Source organism: Pan troglodytes, chromosome 20 (assembly GCF_028858775.2).
Source record: "Pan troglodytes isolate AG18354 chromosome 20, NHGRI_mPanTro3-v2.0_pri, whole genome shotgun sequence".
Lineage (NCBI taxonomy): Eukaryota > Metazoa > Chordata > Mammalia > Primates > Hominidae > Pan > Pan troglodytes.
In genome coordinates this window covers 22,080,196-22,097,732 of record NC_072418.2, presented here as the reverse complement: position 1 = coordinate 22,097,732, position 17,537 = coordinate 22,080,196, and the positions used below count along the sequence as shown (strand labels likewise).

The window sequence follows — 17,537 nt, the reverse complement described above, 5'->3', positions numbered from 1 at the left end:
ATCACACCACTGCACTCCAGCCTAGGTGGCAGAGCAAGACCCTGCCCAAAAATAAAAATAAAAATAAAAAAGCTAGTGCTTTGGGTTTTTATTGCATTTTCCTTTTGTGTGGAAAATTTTGGTTATTAATGATATTACTTACTTATTTTCTCCTACAATATATAACAGGAATAATGCTAATATTGTTACCCTGAAACCAAAACCAGGATTCCAAAAAACAGCTGAAGATTTTAAGAAAGTTGTTTCTAGCCGGGCATGGTGGCGGGCGCCTGTAATCCCAACTACTCGGGAGGCTGAGGCAGGAGAATCACTTGAAACGTGAAGGCGGAGGTTGCAGTGAGCCGAGATCGCACCACTGCACTCCAGCCTGGGTGACAGAGTGAGGGGAGGGAAGGAACGGAAGGAAGGGAAGGAAAGAAGGAAGGGAAGGAAGGGAAGGAAGGGAAGGAAGGGAAGGAAGGGAAGGAAAGGAAGGAAGGAAAGGAAAGGAAGGAACGGAAGGAAAGGGAAGGAAGAAAAGGAAGGAAAGGGAAGGAAGGAAAGGGAAGGAAGGGAAGGAAAGAAGGAAATAAATTTGTTTGCCTTTATTGGGTATCTCGCTAAAACATTTACAGTCAAACTACGTTTTAAAGTTATCAGAAATAAGTTCTGAGAGGTTAAGTCACCAATGTGTGTTACAACTGACATGTACCTAGATTCATTCTTGTCTTTGGTTTTTAAGGGATTGCTTCCCCTTCCACTGCCACCACTTGGCTTTTGTTTTATAATTATGTGAAGCACGTACATGATGCTACAAAGAAAGGACACGTGAAAAAGTCTCCCAGTGCCCTCTCCATCCCTTCTCCTGGAGGTGACAATGTGGTTCCTTTATGGTGTATAAAAATAAAATGAGTGGCTGGGCACAGTGGCTCACACTTGTTATCCCAGCACTTTGGGAGGCCAAGGTGGGCAGATCACGAGGTGAGGAGATCGAGACCACGGTGAAACCCCGTCTCTACTAAAAATATAAAAAATTAGCAGGGCGTGGTGGCGGGCGCCTGTAGTCCCAGCTACTCGGGAGGCTGAGGCAGAAGAATGGCATGAACCTGGTAGGCGGAGATTGCAGTGAGCTGAGATCGCGCCACTCCACTCCAGCCTGGGTGACAGAGCAAGACTCCATCTCAAAAAAATAAATAAATAAAAATAAAAAATAAATAAAAATAAAAATAAAATGAGCAAATCCCCCCACCTTTCCTTAGATAAGTGACAGCACACTCCATCTCTTCTTCCTTTACATTGTTCTTTTTTCTGCTTGTCATTTCAACTAGAAATTCCATCACCACCACAAATGAAGACATCACCTACTCCTTCCTCCCTTCACTCAGGGGCTCAGGCACCACCCTGTAGGCAGAGCCACCACCACAAATTGCCCAGTCTGAACACTGACACATCTAAGTCATTCCCAGCTTTGTTTGTTTCCGGAGTGTTGTAATGAACACAATCCTTGTAATCCTTCCTTATTTCTGACCATGTTTCGGATACATTTCCAGAAGTGGATTTGCTGGAGCAAAGAGTAAACACATGTCTTTTTGCTTTTTTGTGTTTTTTGTTTGTTTTTTGAGATACGGTCTCACTTTGTCACCCATGCTGGAGTGCAGTGGCGTGATCTTGGCTCACTGCAACCTCCGCCTCCTGGGTTCAAGGGATTCTCCTGCCTCAGCCTCCCCGGGTAACTGTGATTACAAGCGTGCATCACCACACCCAGCTAATTTTGTACTTTTAGTAAAGATGGGGTTTCACCATGTTGGCCAGGCTGGTCTCGAACTCCTAACCTCAAATGACCCACCCGCTTCAGCCTCCCAAAGTGCTGGGATTACAGGAGTGAGCCACTGCACCTGACCACTTGTCCTTTTGCTAGATGTTGCAAATACCCCTGAGAGAAGTTGTGAATTCCAAAAGCAACTACCACGGCACTACCTGACTCCCATCACTAGAACAGTGTCTACTCCAGGTGCTTGCCAACCCAGAAATGTCTTGGTGGTGCTCCAACGTGCAGGATTCTTATATTAGAAAGACTGAGCATCATTCACACCTTGGTCAAGGCCCATGTGCATTACCTGTCCTGTGATGCAATCTGTTTTTCTACAGTCACACCCATTTTTTGATCCTTAACACCCAGCACTAGGCAGTGTGTGCCTGCTTAACAAAGAGGACCTGACAGGCCAAATTCAAGGGCAGACACCAAGTCCATGAGCAGGCAAGACTGCCCCTGTGCCCATAAGAATAAATGTCCACACAAGTGGGAGTTGTGTGTAGACTGTGTGCCTCAGACATGGGAGGGAGCTGCTGGGCACATTGAGGGCCAGCCCTCCTCCGGCCCTGCTCCCTCCACTGTGCCCATGTGGTCCTGGGTGACAGGAATGGGGACACCCCAGCCAATCACAGTCCATAATTTCCACTTAAAGCAAGTGTGGGCTAGTGCTGAGTGAGACACGCCCAAGAGTGGGTGAAACTTGCATTTTGTGGAGAAAACCTAAAATCTATCAATATGCTGGGCTGTCTTACACACCCACAACAAAAAGTGCACACAAGCTGACACATTTATAAGTCCTGAAGAAATAATTATTCGGGGGTGGCTTCCGCCTATTTGACCACTAAGTATCGTGTGCCACGACTGTTTATAGACTGTCCTTTCCTATCAAGTCCCTTCAAGCACAGGCCAAAGGAAAACCTGGGGTGGCCTCTGGAAATTCCCTTCTGAACTCCCAAACTGACTGCCTGAATGCTATGGCTGGGTCTTCCCTGCTGGCTGGCAACAGAGAAGAGGGAGGTTTCCTCCATTCATTTATTCATTGAACAAGTACCTACTGCTCAGACCATGTGCTTCTGAGTTAAGAAAGGGCCAGGCAGAGGGGTGGGTACCCAGCCTGGGGCCTAGGAGAAACTAAAGCCAGCCCTGCTGCCCTCAAACAATGCCCTGGGCTGCAGGACAAGAGGCAGTCACTCACTTCCCTGGGCTGGCTGTGGGTGCTTCCCCCTCAACAAAGGGGGTGAGCTCAAGCTGGGCACAGTGGCCCACACCCGGCAGTCCCAGCTATTTGGGAGACTGAGGTAGATCACTTGAGCCCAGGATGTTGAGGCTGCAGTGAGCCATGAACACACCACTGCACTCCAGCCTGGGTGACAGAGCAAGACCCTATCTCCAAAAAGGAGGTGAGCAAACATGATGAGAGCCATGTGGGTTTGTGACTCTGAGTCCCTAGTCCTACCCTCTGTTTCTGTCAATGCCTGACATCCCCCCAATAGTAGTTACAGCACAACAGCACCAGGTAATAGGCTCTGACAAGTCTCAACTCTCTGTAGGAAACTGGCACAGACTTTGAGTCTGAACTTGTCTCCAAAGAGTTTGAGAGCCCTGTGTGAGTGTCAGGGAACGTAAAATAGTGCAGGCGCCATGGATAACAGTCTGGTAATTCCTGAAAAAAGATTAACAGAAAGTTACCATATGATCCAGTAACTGCACCCCTAAGTATATACTAAGAAGAACGCAACACAGGCATTCAAACAAAAGCTTGTACACGAATGTTAAAAGCAGCACTATTCACAATAACTAAAAAAGTAGAAACAACTCAAATGTCCATCAATGAATGAATGGATAAACAAAATGTGGTTCATCCATATAATGGAATATCATTCAGCCATAAAAAGGAAAGAAGCACTGATTCATGCTTACAATGTGGATGAACCTCAAAAACACGCTAACAGAAGGCAGACGCAAAAGGCCACTTACACAAGTATAAGAGTCCATTTACAATAAATGTCCACAACAGGCAAATCAACAGAAAGTAGATTAGAGGTCATCAGGAGAAAGGGGAGGGGGAGATGAGGAGTGACTGCTAATGAGTATGCTGTTTCCTTTTGGGATAATGAAAATGTTCTGGAATTAAATACAGGTGGTAATTGTAGAACTCTTGAATATATATAAAAAACTGAATTGCACACTTCAAATGGGTGAATTGTATGGTATGCAAATTATACCTCAAAAAAATTTTTTGGGTGTAATTTGCCTGTATGCCCAACACTTTGGGAAGCCAAAGCAGGAGAATCGCTTGAGGCCAAGAGTTCAAGACCAGCTTGGGCAACACAGCAAACTCCGTCTCTACAAAAAATACAAAAATTAGCTGGGTGTGGTTGCACACGCCTGTATTCCCAGCTATTCAGGAGCCTGAGGCGGGGAGGATCACTTGAGCCCAGGAGTTTGAGGCTGCAGTGAGCTATGATCATGCCATTACACTCCAGCCTGGGTGACAGAGTGAGACCCTGTCTCAAAACATAAAAAATAAAAATATAAGTACCATGAAAGTTTCATTTTGTTTGGAGAACATTCTGGAAATGTTTTCCTGACAACAGAATTACCTGACTATGCCCATATTTTCTTGCCATATGAAGAGCTGAAACCTCACAAAACTGACCGCAACACTTGTTCCGTGCCATGGTCAGCAGAGCAGCCACATCTCACACTGCGTGGCCGGCAAGATCCTGTTCGATGGGGCATGAATCCCTAGGCAAGTCACCTGCCAACTCTGGCCCATGTGTGTCCCCGTCTATAAAACGGAGCAGCTGACCCAGGGGCTGCCTCCAAGTTCTAAGACATCTTTCAGTTCTGCGTTCTTCTCCAGGTAGGTAGCCTTGGGCCAAAACGTCGCTGACCAGGCTTGATGGTAACAGAGAAAATCCAAGGTACCCAGCAATGCCCTGGTACAGCTCTTGACAGTCTCTGCCTAAGAGCTCCACGCAGCGGGGGCAGCTCAGCTTTGCCATGAGGCACGAGGCAAGGTAAGGGCAACCAGCTCCAAGAACCAGTGTGGGGCCCTGGGCTTTGCGGTGAATAAGGAAAAAGTCTAACGGCATCTATCACTGCTGGGAAATCATGGGAATGGCCAGAGGGCAAAGGCCACTGGCCAGGATTATCCTCTGCCCCTACCCCTCAGAGAGGACAGGCTCATCTTATTTAGACCTAGGGTTTTCAAATGAATGACCAATTAGAATGGTTTCTTTTTCCCTGAGGCCTGAAGGGACGGGCCAGGCAGCCCCATACAGACTGCACAGTGTGCGATCCCAGGGGGCCTGCCTCCCTCCATCTTCTCTAGGAGGTGGCTGAAGCAGCACTCACTTTAAAGTGTCCAAGAAGCTGACCGAAGCCTGCTGGATGAGTGGAACCTTCCCTCCACAGACGCTACACCCCAAGCACTCACCTGGCTTCGGGGTATGGGGTGCTGGTCCTACCAGTTGGCCATGGCCACAGTGACATCAAAAGGCTACTTGAGACAATGTGCTGACCAACCTAAAGCAAAGGACAAAGAAAGAAACACTGTGTTTCCAAGCAAGGTTTCTGGAACATATTGGCATTTCTAAAATGTCTCTAACCCCTGGAATTACATAGCAAAATTTCAGATTTCCTGAGTTTTGCCTCAGCTACCTTCCACAATGGGGACAGTCGGAGGAAACAAATTTCTACTGATCTCTGAGGTATGAAACAATACAGTGCTAACCAATGAACGCCAACATCCCAGACACTGTCTTCACCAATACAGATGGTGACATAAAAAGCAGTCACACGATGAAATACAATTATTTTTATCTTATGCCCAGACTGGAGTGAAGTGGCACGATCTCGGCTCACTGCAACCTCTGACCCCTGGGTTCACACGATTCTCCTGCCTCAGCCTCTCGAGTAGCTGGGACTACAGGCGCCCACCACTATGCCCGGCTGATTTTTGTATTTTTAGTAGAGACGGGGTTTTGCCATGTTGGCCAGGCTGGTCTCAAACTCCTGACCTCAGGCGATACACCCACCTCGACCTCCCAAAGTGCTAGGATTACAGGCATGAGCCACCGTGCCCAGCCCAGGGTTTTTATTATAATAGTAATGACATTAAAAACAGAAATAGCTGTAATCCCAGCACTTTGGGAGGCCGAGGCGGGCGGATCACGAGGTCAGGAGATCGAGACCATCCTGGCTAACACGGTGAAACCCCGTCTCTACTAAAAATACAAAAAATTAGCTGGGCGTGGTGGCGGGCGCCTGTAGTCCCAGCTACTCGGGAGGCTGAGGCAGGAGAATGGCGTGAACCCGGGAGGCGGAGCTTGCAGTGAGCCGAGATCGCGCCACTGCACTCCAGCCTGGGCGACAGAGCGAGACTCCGTCTCAAAAAAAAATAAAAATAAAAATAAAAAAAATAAAAACAGAAATAGGCCAGGCACAGTGGCTCACGCCTGTAGTCCCAACACCTTGGGAGGCCAAGGCAGGAGGACTGCTTGAGCCTAGCAGTTTGAGACAAGCCCGGGCAACATGGTGAAACTCTGTCTCTACAAAAAAATACAAAAATTAGCCAGGTGTGGTGGCGTGTGCCTGTGGTCCCATCTACTTGGGAGGCTGAGGTGGGAGTATCACCTAAGCCGGGGAGGTTAAGGCTGCAGTGAGCCAAGATCCCACACCACTGCACTCCAACCTGGGCGACAGAGTGAGACCCTGTCTCAGAAAACAACCCAGAAACCTAGCATTTAATAGGTACTTAGGAGTATGTTCCAGGTACTGTGCTCACACAGCATCTCTGAATCCCCAAGGCAACTGTAGAGGCAGGTTCCTGGATCATGCCCATTTTACAGATAAGGGATCTGATGTGTCTGATCTTCAGGAACTTGCCCAGGGTCACAGAGCACACAGGCAGCACCCAGGGCTCATTCTCCCAATGAAACCTCCTCACCATCATGTTCTCTGTCATGGACCCCAGGGAGACCAGCCACCATTCCTGGTGAAGGCAGTGCTAGGTTTACCCTCAAGATGAGGGCATGATGTGCCTGGGAATGAGCGGACTTCACCCTCCAGACTGAGAGGGCTTCACCTCCAAAACCAAAGGTCATGGTCATCCCCATGGGATGCTGTCCAGAGAGAAAGAGGCTGCCTGTCTTACAGACAGGAAAACTAATGCTCAACAATATTCAGGAACTTCTCTTCCAAGGTCATAGAGAAAATGCCTCGGACTTCCACTTCCGGTTTGTATCGTCAGACGTCCAGGGCTATGGGCCAGAGGCTGAACCTTAGGAACCAGCCAAATCCCAGATTCCCAAGCAGTTCTGTCAGTTGTAGCTTGCCAAATAGTGTCAACATCACCTCTGTTGTCATTCTTTGCACCCACATGACTACCAGGAGCTTGCTCTGATATGAAACCTTTATTTTTAAACTACGTTCACAGCAATTCACAGCTGATGGATGGCGAGAAACACTCCCACAGGAGAACTTGCAAAAATAAGGATAGGGGACAACACCAGTGAACTCTACGGAAAGACCTTTAGGCACCTCCTAAATGAGGCACAGGGCTAGCTCCTCAGGAAGAACCCTTTCTGCCGCTCTTTTTAGCCCCATTCAAGCTGAGAAACCCAGTGGGCAGCATTAGTCCTAACTATTTTGTATCTGTCAATCCAAGGCCTCTCTGCCCCGAGGGTGGGAAGCCTCAGAAGCAGGTGTCCTGTGCTGTTCTGCTGCAGGATCAAGGTCTATATATAAGAAATCAGCTGTGTTTCTACACACAGGCACCAACCAATCAGAACTCAAAACCTGAAAAAAGTCATCTACATTAGCACAAAAAAGGTGAAATACTTAAGGATAAAGAAACTACAATGAAACAACAAGAAAAATGAAAGAAGGCCGGGCACAGTGGCTCATGCCTGTAATTCCAGCACTTTGGGAGGCCATGGCAGGCAGATCAATTGAGCTCAGGAGTTCAAGGACAGCCTGGCCAATATGGCAAAACCCCATCTCTACAAAAAAAAATTTTGAAAATTAGCTGGGTGTGGTGGCGTGCACCTGAGGTCCCAGCTACTTCTCAGGTTGAGGTGGGAGGATCACCTGAGCCCAGGAGGCTGCAGTGAGCCGTGACTGTGCCACTGCATTCCTGCCTGGGCAACAGAGCAAGACCTTGTCTCAAAAAAAGTGGGGGTATGGGTATGGGGAGGTACTAGTTGCAGTAATAAATGAGAATAATTTTATTTTAGTGTTACACTTTTCATCAATTTCTGTTGTATGTTATACACTCTCTGAACATGTTTAAAAGATGTTTCTAAAGTTGCTGTTTGCATGAATCAATCACAATAGCCTCACTTGTGTAAAATACTGTTTTATCTCAAAACAAAAAAAAAGAAAACTGAAGTATAAGAAGACATGTGTCTTGTTCATGGGTCAAAAGGTATCAATTCTCTCCCAAATTGATCTACAGATTCAATGCAATCTCAATCAAAAATTCCCAGCAGATGGTTTGAAGAAATGACAAACTGATTCCAAAATCTACACGGAAGTGCAACGGACCTAGAATAACGAAAACAACATGGAAAAACAGGCACAAATTTGGAGGACTTACCCCAACTGATTTTGAGACTTAACATAAAGCTACATCAAGACAGTATGACATGGATACAAAGACAAGCAGACTGACAAAATAGATGCACGCATGTGGATCACTGAGACTTGACAAAGATCCAGCTACCCTACTCTGCGTGAACACAAGATGCACAAGATCACATCTTCCTGGGGCAGGGGGGTGGTGGAGGAAAGTCAAATCACAACAAACAGTACATCGTACCTACAGTGCAACTGGCAAGAAGTCTTAAGGTAACTTCTTTCACACTCTACCACTGCTTTCAAAGCCAGCTTGTGGCAAATCCATTCTCCCAGCAATTAAAATTTGGAGTTGTCCCCTTGGGCAGACTCCACCCACCACCCAGTCACTCAGGAAAGCCTGTTGGTTCTGCTATTAAATATATCTGGAGCCCAACCACTCCTCACACCTCCACTGGCCACACTGTCCTCTACTGGGACGGAGGTCTCCAAACTATATTCTCTGCTTTCACTCGTGGACTCAAAGTTCACTCAGAGTGAAGCCCATCCTCTCCTAACCCCAGAGGCCCACACACTGCCTGCAGACCCAAGCATCCCATCCCCACTTCAGCCTGCTCACTCTGTTCCAGCCATACTGGCCTCCTGGCCGTGCCTCCAACACACTAGGACCCTCCCCACTTTGAGGTCTTTTTATGTTTTAAACAAAATCCTAGTTCTGTCATTTCATCTATCAATTAACTATTTAATCTGCATCCCGAATTGAAAACGACCTTTAAAAAACGACTGTCAGCCGAACATGGTAGCTCATGCCTGTAATCCCAGCACTTTGGGAGGCTGAGGCGGGGTGGATCACTTGAGGTCAGGGGTTCGAAACCATCCTGGCCAACATGGCGAAACCTCGTCTCTACTAAAAATACAAAATTAGCCGGGCATGATGGCATATGCCTGTAATCCCAGCCACTTGGGAAGGTGAGGCAGGAGAATCGCTTGAACCTGGGAGGCAGAGGTTGCAGTGAGCTGAAATTGAGCCACTGCACTCCAGCCTGGGCAACAAGAGCAAAACTCCATCTCAAAAAACAAAAACAAAAACAAAAACAAAACAAAACAAAAACCACTGTCAAGCACAGTGGCTCACGTCTGTAATCCCAGCATTTTGGGAAATGGAGGCAGGTAGATCACCTGAGATCAGGAGCTCAAGACCAGCCTGGACACCATGAAGAAACCCCGTCCCTATTAAAAATACAAAATTAGCCAACCGTGGTGGCACATGCTTGTAATCCCAGCTGCTCGGGAGGCTGAGGCACAAGAATCACTTGAACCCAGGAGATGGAGGTTGTGGTGAGCTGAGATCGCACCACTGCGCTCCAGCCTCAGCAACAAGAGTGAAACTCCATCTCAAAATAAATAAAAATAAAAAATTAACCCCTCCGTGTGATCCCCCACCACCCCTGCCTTTGCTCAAATGTCTCCTCACAGAGGCCCACCATCCCGACCCTGCTCCTCTTCTTCCACAGCACCACCCCTCCCACACTCCACACAACACAGCTACTGTGTTGCCGATGAACTTTCTCACCCAGCAATAACGTACACACCACAAGGGCAGGGGTATCTGCCTGATGCCCGATTTTAGTTCAAGCACCTACAACAGTGTCTGACACATAAGTGGTGCTTAATAAATTTTTTTTTTTTTGAGACCAAGTCTTGCTCTGTTGCTCAGGCTGGAGTGCAGTGGCGCGATCTCGGCTCACTGCAACCTCTGCCTCCTGGGTTCAAACAATTCTCCTGCCTCAGCCTCCCGAGCAGCTGGGACTACAGGCACGCACCACCACGCCCAGCTAATTTTTATATTTTTAGTAGAGACGGGGTTTCACCATACTGGCCACACTGGTCTTGAACTCCTTACGTTGTGTTCCACCTGCCTCAGCCTCCCAAAGTGCTGGGATTACAGGTGTGAGCCACCGCGCTCAGCCGCTTAATAAATATTTATTGAATGGACGAGCAGGGATAGTTTAACCCTGAAGGAGAAGGGGCCGATCTGAGGAGCCCACTGCAGGAGCCCTGCAATACAATCAGTGCAAGATTCACAGAGGAGGAGACCAAGCAGAAGACCACTCAGCATCATCACAACTAGCAGCATTTCTTGAAAATACACTGTAATCGCTTTCCACTAATCTATCATTTGGACTGTTTTGCCATCCACCCCGTACTGGCTGAGTTCAGAGAGCTTTTACTGTTTTTATCTCCAACCCATACATTTAAAGCAGTATCAAGTAACCCTTAAGTGCACAATTACCAGCTCATAAGAGACTCTTCCACTCCCTTGATAAATCATTATGGTTTGGCTTTGACCTTGCACCTGGGTACTACACACACACACACACACACACACACACACACACACACACACCCCTACCATACAACCCACCCAAACACAAGGACTTCTCAAACTGAGGGAAGATCAGCCTTGGTGAGAAGGTAGCTATGGCAATTTACATGAAATCAAGTCACTGCACTTTGGGCAACAGAAGTCCTTTCTTGCCATTTTATCCTCTCAAGCTCAGGCTAGCGAGGTCCTTTTAATTTGAGGAAAGGACACATGGCCTGACACTGGCCACTACCTGGGGAACTCCGGTTCCATGGGGTTGCTGGGGTTGCGGCACCCATGGCTGGTACAGTGATGGTGTCTCTGCAGCTGTCAGCACCTGATCCGGAAGCATGGGCTCTACCAGGTGCCCCTAGGAAGCCCCGTTGTCCCTTCCCTGGGCCCAGACCCACTGACCTATCACCATCTGTAGTCACCAAAAACTTGTGCTGTCTCTAGAATTTTTCAACTAGTTCTGCATCCAAACACAGCTTGGCTCCAGTCCAATCCTGGGAACATGACATGGCCAACAACATCCAAGGTGAAACCCAACAACACCGTTCACCTTCTCCCGCCCCTCTCCTAGGTCCTGCACAAACTGAATGCCTCCTTCACAGGGTCACCCAGACCCTCTTTGCTAATGGTCCCATCAAACTTTCAATGTGGGGAAGTCCCCAGCTCAATCTGGAAAGAAAAAACTGAAGCAAGGCAACAGCAGATCATCCTGAGGAAGCCCAGAAGTCAGGCTGGTCTACCGTGCACTGGCTGGCTGGCTGGAGAAGAATTAGCAGGAGCCACAGATCCAGTTTTCCAGTCTGGGGTCAGCACACTACTGCCTGCCACCTGTCTTAGTAAATAATGTATTTCTGGGAAACAGCCATGTCAGTACTCAAGAACACACTGTCTATGGCTGTTTCCACCTTTAACAACAGAGACCATAAGGCCCAAATCCCAATACTGAGATTTGAAGGGGGATCAGGAGGAAACTGCCCAATGAGCTACTCAGTAAAAAGACAGAGGTAGCCCTAGCCACAGCAGCAAGCTGCCGCCAAGAAGTCAGGGGAGAGGCACATTGAGGAGGTGTTCAGGTCGGTCCCTGAGCAGTCCCCGCTGTCCCCAAGGCACAGAGCCCCATCAACCCTCTGTGGGGAAGAGTATGACTTGGCAGACTAGAGATGCGGAGAATCAGCCCCGGGAGGACCAAGACCCAATCGTGAGGTTGGCCACACAAGCCCATCCTTGGCAACCAGAGCTGGCACTGGAGGCCGGAGTTCCCACCTCTGCTCTCAAACTGAGATTCCCATTAGGGTGACAGCCAGTACATGTTGTAGGCCCCTGGTCTGCCCCTGCCTGTCTCCTCCCTCAGCCATGGGAACCACAGCCTCCTTGAAGGAGGAGACAGGCAGGGGCAGGCCGGCAGCCTAAGGCATGTACTGGCTGTCTTCCACTTCCACCATCTTCTACTCCCCATAATAAACCAGATGGCCCTCCTTAATTTCCCAGGTCCACCCAGCGTCAGAGCACCTCACCACGGCCTTCAAGGCCCAGCCCACTTCAGCCACAAGTGCGCTACGTGCATGTGAAGGAGCATACACGTTCCATGCTCCCGCTCCAACCACCTGGCCTCCTTTCAATTCCTCAGACCCAGCACGCCTGCCTACTCCCCGTGCCAGGCCTTTGCACACACCGTTCCCATGGCCAGGAGAGCCCCTCCTAGCTCCCACCCATCCTCTGGGTTCAAGCACCTGTTACTCAGGCAAGCTCTCCCCCCCAGCCCCTCACCATGGACCACGATGCTGGAACTTTTTGCTGAAACTTGCTACTTGAAATCGAGCATCCCACTTCCCAAAGGCTCCATGCTCCATGGACACAAGGCGCTTGCGCATCACCTCATCTAACACCCACGTGGGCACGGAGGAGACTACAAAACGGGAACCTCCACGAGTTGTCAGGACCCAACCAAGAGGTTTTTACCACCGGCTGGAGGCAAAAAAAAAAAAAACATACAAATGCTGTCTTTAATTAAAATAGTTAATCAGTGCCAGGAAGAAGCCACATGGAGATAGGCAAGACTACAGCCATGGGCACGGCACAACCCCTGGGGTGAGTCCAGAGCTTCGGGGCACGGCCAATGTCCCCCTCCTGCCCCACCCCTGGCATGCTATTTGGGGAGCTGTGGGGACCCTGTGTCTGAAGGGCTTCCCTCAGGCCACCACTGAGAATTGAGAGTTGCCCCAGTGTCAGTGGTGCCCACACTCTGCACTCCCCGTATCCTTTCTTATGGCAGAGGCTGTGTCCCACCCTAAAACCCCATTCACAGTTCTCATGCGGGTCCAGAGCCCTGCCCTCTGGAAAGCTCAGACTCCAGCACCACACCCCTCTCGCTCCCTGGCACTCCAGGCCTCCCTCCAAACCATCCCAAATGCTCACGAGCTTCCTCCTAGCACATTCTGCCCAGCCTGGCTCCCCTGGCAGTTAAACAGTGGGCCCAATGCCCTCCCGGGGAGCCTGCCTGCCTGCGTGGAACCTACCTCAGGCCTCCAGACCATCCTGAGAACCCAGTGACAGGCCCTGGCACCAGGCAGCTTCTCAAACAGAAGCAACTACTTCTTTCTTTTATTATTATGATTAATGTTGTTCCTCAAAATATTGCTACCTCTATCTGGATGCTCCTCTTGTTTCCACCCAGGCTCCCAGCAGCTGCCTGGGCAGTGCATGCAGCAGTCCTAAACTGCCTATCGACCCCAGATCTTAAGTGCCCAGAAACCAAATGTCTACGTGCAGATGACACTGAGGCCTTAGGAAGTGTCTGAAACATTTAAGTGTTTAGTATTTCAGATGCCTGATGTATTGCAGTATTAAAGGACACCAGAAGAAAATGTCACAAGAACAAAAGAGGAAATGACTTCTCTAATACTGAGGATCTAGGAACTGGTCTCGAAATAAAAATAAAATAAAAATACCAACACACTGCTGTATTAAAGGAAACTCACTGACAAACAGATATAGGAAAATAAAAAATACCTTCGAGGCTGGGTACGGTGGCTCACACCTGTAGTCCCAGCACTTCGAGAGGCTGAGGCAGGTGGATCATGAGGTCAGGAGATCGAGTCCATCCTGGCCAACATGGTAAAACCCTAAAAATACTAAAAATGTCCCTATTAAAAATACAAAAATTAGCTGGGTGTGGTGACGCACGCCTGTAGTCGCAGCTACTCAGCAGGCTGAGGCAGGAGAATCGCTTGAACCTGGGAGGCGGAGGCTGCAGTGAGCCGAGATCACACCACTGCACTCCAGCCTGGCGACAGAATAAGACTCCATCTAAAAAGAAAAAAAGAAAGAAGGAAAGAAATACCTTCAATCCCCAAGCAATGCACAGGAACAGAGACCTCAGATGTTCCTGGACACTGTTTCTCCCTAAATCCCCTAAAGATTGCAGGGGTCCTAGGATGACCCCACCTGTCCAGGGACTGAAGAAAACCCATAGAATACCCGCACTCCAACATTGTGATCCCAAGATGATGTCATTAAGAGCCTTCTAGAACCACGTGCATTTTTTTAACCGCCCCCCACCCCCAGTACTTAGCACAAGCTAGGAAATGAGTGTGTGTGCCTTTGTCCCTTTGTCCCCAAGCTAATTCTGAGAGGACAGAATACATGTTGTCATAAAGGTATAGAATATTTCTGAATTCAGAAAGGTTCATTTTTTTATCGTGGTAAAACGTACACAAAATTTACATCTTAACCATTTTGAGTTCACAGTTCAGTGGCATTAGGTGCAGTCACACTGTTGTGCAACCATCATCCATCCATCTCCAGAACTTACCATCTTCCCCAGCTGAAACTCTATCCCCATTAAATACTCACTCTCATCTCTCTGCCCCCAACCCCTGGCAACCCCTCTTCTTCCTTCTGTCTTTAAGAATTTGAGAGTCTAGGAACCTCATATAGGTGCAATCATAAGTGTGTCTTTTTGAGCCTGACTTCTCTTACTCAGCATAATGTCCTCAAGGCAGAGCCACACACATCACATGCCAAAGCGTGTACAGAAAAAAAGCACATGAGCCTGGTATACCCATGGCGCCAAACAAAGCATGGTTCTGAAACTCTGCTCCCCAGCTCAACCATGCCACTGACGTGCTTCACTACCAACTAGTCCTTCCCTCCGCTTCTCAAATAAGCTGCATAAAGAAAGCACTGGAGGCCGGGGGCAGTGGCTCACGCCTGTAATCCCAGCACTTTGGGAGGTTGAGGCGGGTGGATCGCTTGCAGCCAGAAGTTCGAGACCTGCCTGTGCAACATGGTGAAACCCCATCTCCATTAAAAATACAAAAAAAATTTGCCAGGGGTAGTGGTGTGTGCCTGTAGCCTCAGCTACTCGGGAGGCTGAGGCACAAGAATCACTGGAACCCAGGAGGCGGAGGTTGCAGTGAGCCAAGATCGCATCTCTGTATTCCAGCCTGGGCAAAAGAGCAAGATTCTATCTCAAAAAAATAAAAATTAAATTAAAAAGCACTGGAAACACGTGGAATGGTGAGATAACAGCAGCGGCTACACATTATGTCATAGATGGACAAGTCTGCCAGCCTGATCCCAGCTCTTAGCTGCAGAAGAACAGTACCTCCCGGGGACTCTAGCCTTGTCTCACAGCCATAAGCCAAGGAATGCTTGTTGTGTGAATGGAGATGACTAGCTCATCTTGGGTACAAACTTCTCCTCTAAGTTTGTGGAATAGAAGCCAGAGACATCCCAAATACACTCCCTGGAGCACCCAAGCTAGACACAGGAAGACTTATATGGCCCCACGGCTGGGTATGAGCCCTGAGCTCCCATCACATCTAACTCTAGACAAGGGAGACTCCAGACAACCCACCCATAGTGCCCCTACTAATTAACATCATTAAAAAGAAAACCACTATGTCTGCAGGGGCCAGGTGCAGTGGCTCATGCCTGTAATCCCAGCACTTTGGGAGGCCGAGGTGGATGGATTGCTTGAGCTTACAAGTTCGAGACCAGCCTGGACAACATAGCAAAACGCCATCCCTACAAAAAATACAAAAATTAGCCAGGCGTGGCGGAGCACCTGTAGTCCCAGCTACGCTAGAGGCTGACATGGGAAGATGCCTTAAGCCCAGGAGGTGGAGGATGCAGTGAGCAGACACTGAGCCACTGCAGTCCAGCCTGGGCGACAGAGCCAGACCTTGTCTAAAAAAAAAAAAGAAAAGAAAAGAAAAAGAAAACCACTATGTCCCCTGTCAAGTTCTGAGCTCCAAGCCTGCCTATAATCCCTTGGGCCCATGGGAGTTGCTGCACTGGGGAGCTGTCTGCCAGGCCGGTGTGTGGCTGAGTCCACAGATGCTGGATGAAAAACAAAATGCCCAGTGACCCCGCCTGAGGTACCCAACTGGAACGAGAGCGCGGGCATTTCTTTGCCAATCATTTCAGATTGGAAATGTGCAAAGCATGCTAATTATGGCTTGGTCAAGTGCTCCTGAATAGAGTAAGGGGAAAGGGGGTAAACGACTATCTGGTGCTCCCACCTCATTCACCTCTAAACAGGCCATCTCCTTTGCACATGCACCTGTGTGACCTGTGACCACAAAGCACAGAGTCCTCTTGGGATGACTCTAATAAAGGGGAGGGGAGGGAACAGCCGAATGGCCAGGACCAGTCAAAATAAAAAAATTTGGGAGGATCCCAAAAGGCTCCATCTGGCAGAAGACACTGCCTCCATCATAGGAGAATGCACACAGAAGGTTCTGATGACAGCCAGCCTTGTCCCCAACAAATTGCCACCCAAATAGCCTCCCCACACTGCAATATTTCAACTAATTGTATTACCTTTATGGTCAGTGGCTGGGTTTTGTTCACTTAATGCCAAGAAATAAAACCTCCAGTTATTCTATTCTTATGGCAAGTTTTCTCAAGTTTGGGTTTTTTTTTTTTATTGTTGCACAGGCTAGTCTCGAACTCTTGGCCTCAAGCAATCCTCCTACTTTGGCCTCCAAAAGGGCTGGGATTATAGGTGTCAATGACTGCACCACACCTTTTTTATTTTTTGTAGAGATGGGATCTCACTATGTTGCCCAGGATGGTCTCAAACTCCTAGCTTCAAGTAATCATCCTGCCTCAGCCTCCCAAAGTGCTGGGATTACAGACACAAGCCACCACACCCAGCTCAAGTTTGTTTTTCAAGCAGGAACAACACCTAACCTGTCATATGGGCAACCTCCTGGAAAGGTGAGGATGCTTCCTTCACCAATGCACAGCACAGTCGCTGTCTCTGAGGCCCCAGACCCCAACCACAGGTGTGTCACACGGTCAAAAGTAAAGCGCCAGGCCCGGCATGATGGCTCATGCCTGTAATCCCAGCATTTTGGGAGGCCAAGGCAGGAGGATCACTTGAGGCCAGGAGTTCGAGACCAGCCTGAGCAACAGAGAGAGACCCCCCATCTCTACAAAAAATTTAAAAACTCAGTGGAGGTCAGGCGCAGTGTCTCACACCTAGCGCTTTGGGAGGCTGAGGGGGGTAGACCTCTTGATCTCAGGAGTTCAAGACCAGCCTGGGCAAAATAGCAAAACTCCGTCTTTACAAAAAATACAAAAATTAGCTGGGCATGCTGGCTCATGCCTATGGTCACAGCTACTCAGGACACTGAAGCAGGAGAATCACTTGAGCCTGGGAGGTGGAGGATACAGTGAGCCAATATCACGCCACTGCACTCCAGCCTGGACGACAGAGCAAGACCCTGTATCAAAAACAACAACAAAAACTTACAAAGCCACATGCAGTGGCTCATG

General features: G+C 48.7%; 1 protein-coding gene and 1 non-coding gene across 39 annotated transcripts in view; both read right to left on the bottom strand.

Annotated features, from left to right (window-relative positions):
- The window catches only part of GATAD2A (GATA zinc finger domain containing 2A), a 121,401-nt gene that overhangs the window by 65,736 nt on the left and 38,128 nt on the right, over positions 1–17,537 (bottom strand). For 13 of the 38 annotated variants that reach the window (XM_009435084.5, XM_063801400.1, XM_063801404.1 and 10 more), the window contains exon 2: positions 5,235–5,323. The exons of 11 other annotated variants lie outside the window; for them this stretch is intronic. In XM_009435084.5, coding sequence (XP_009433359.1) covers positions 5,235–5,290 — 56 coding nt within the window. In that variant the 5' untranslated portion in view covers positions 5,291–5,323. Of the gene's footprint in view, positions 1–5,152; positions 5,324–13,760; positions 14,058–14,091; positions 14,331–17,537 lie in introns of those variants that run through there. 14 more of the 38 variants (XM_063801403.1, XM_063801410.1, XM_063801394.1 and 11 more) reach the window with 7 other exon arrangements.
- Positions 6,600–6,694, bottom strand: MIR640 (microRNA mir-640). Its single transcript, NR_035961.1, has one exon. It is a non-coding gene; the product is annotated as a microRNA mir-640 (primary transcript).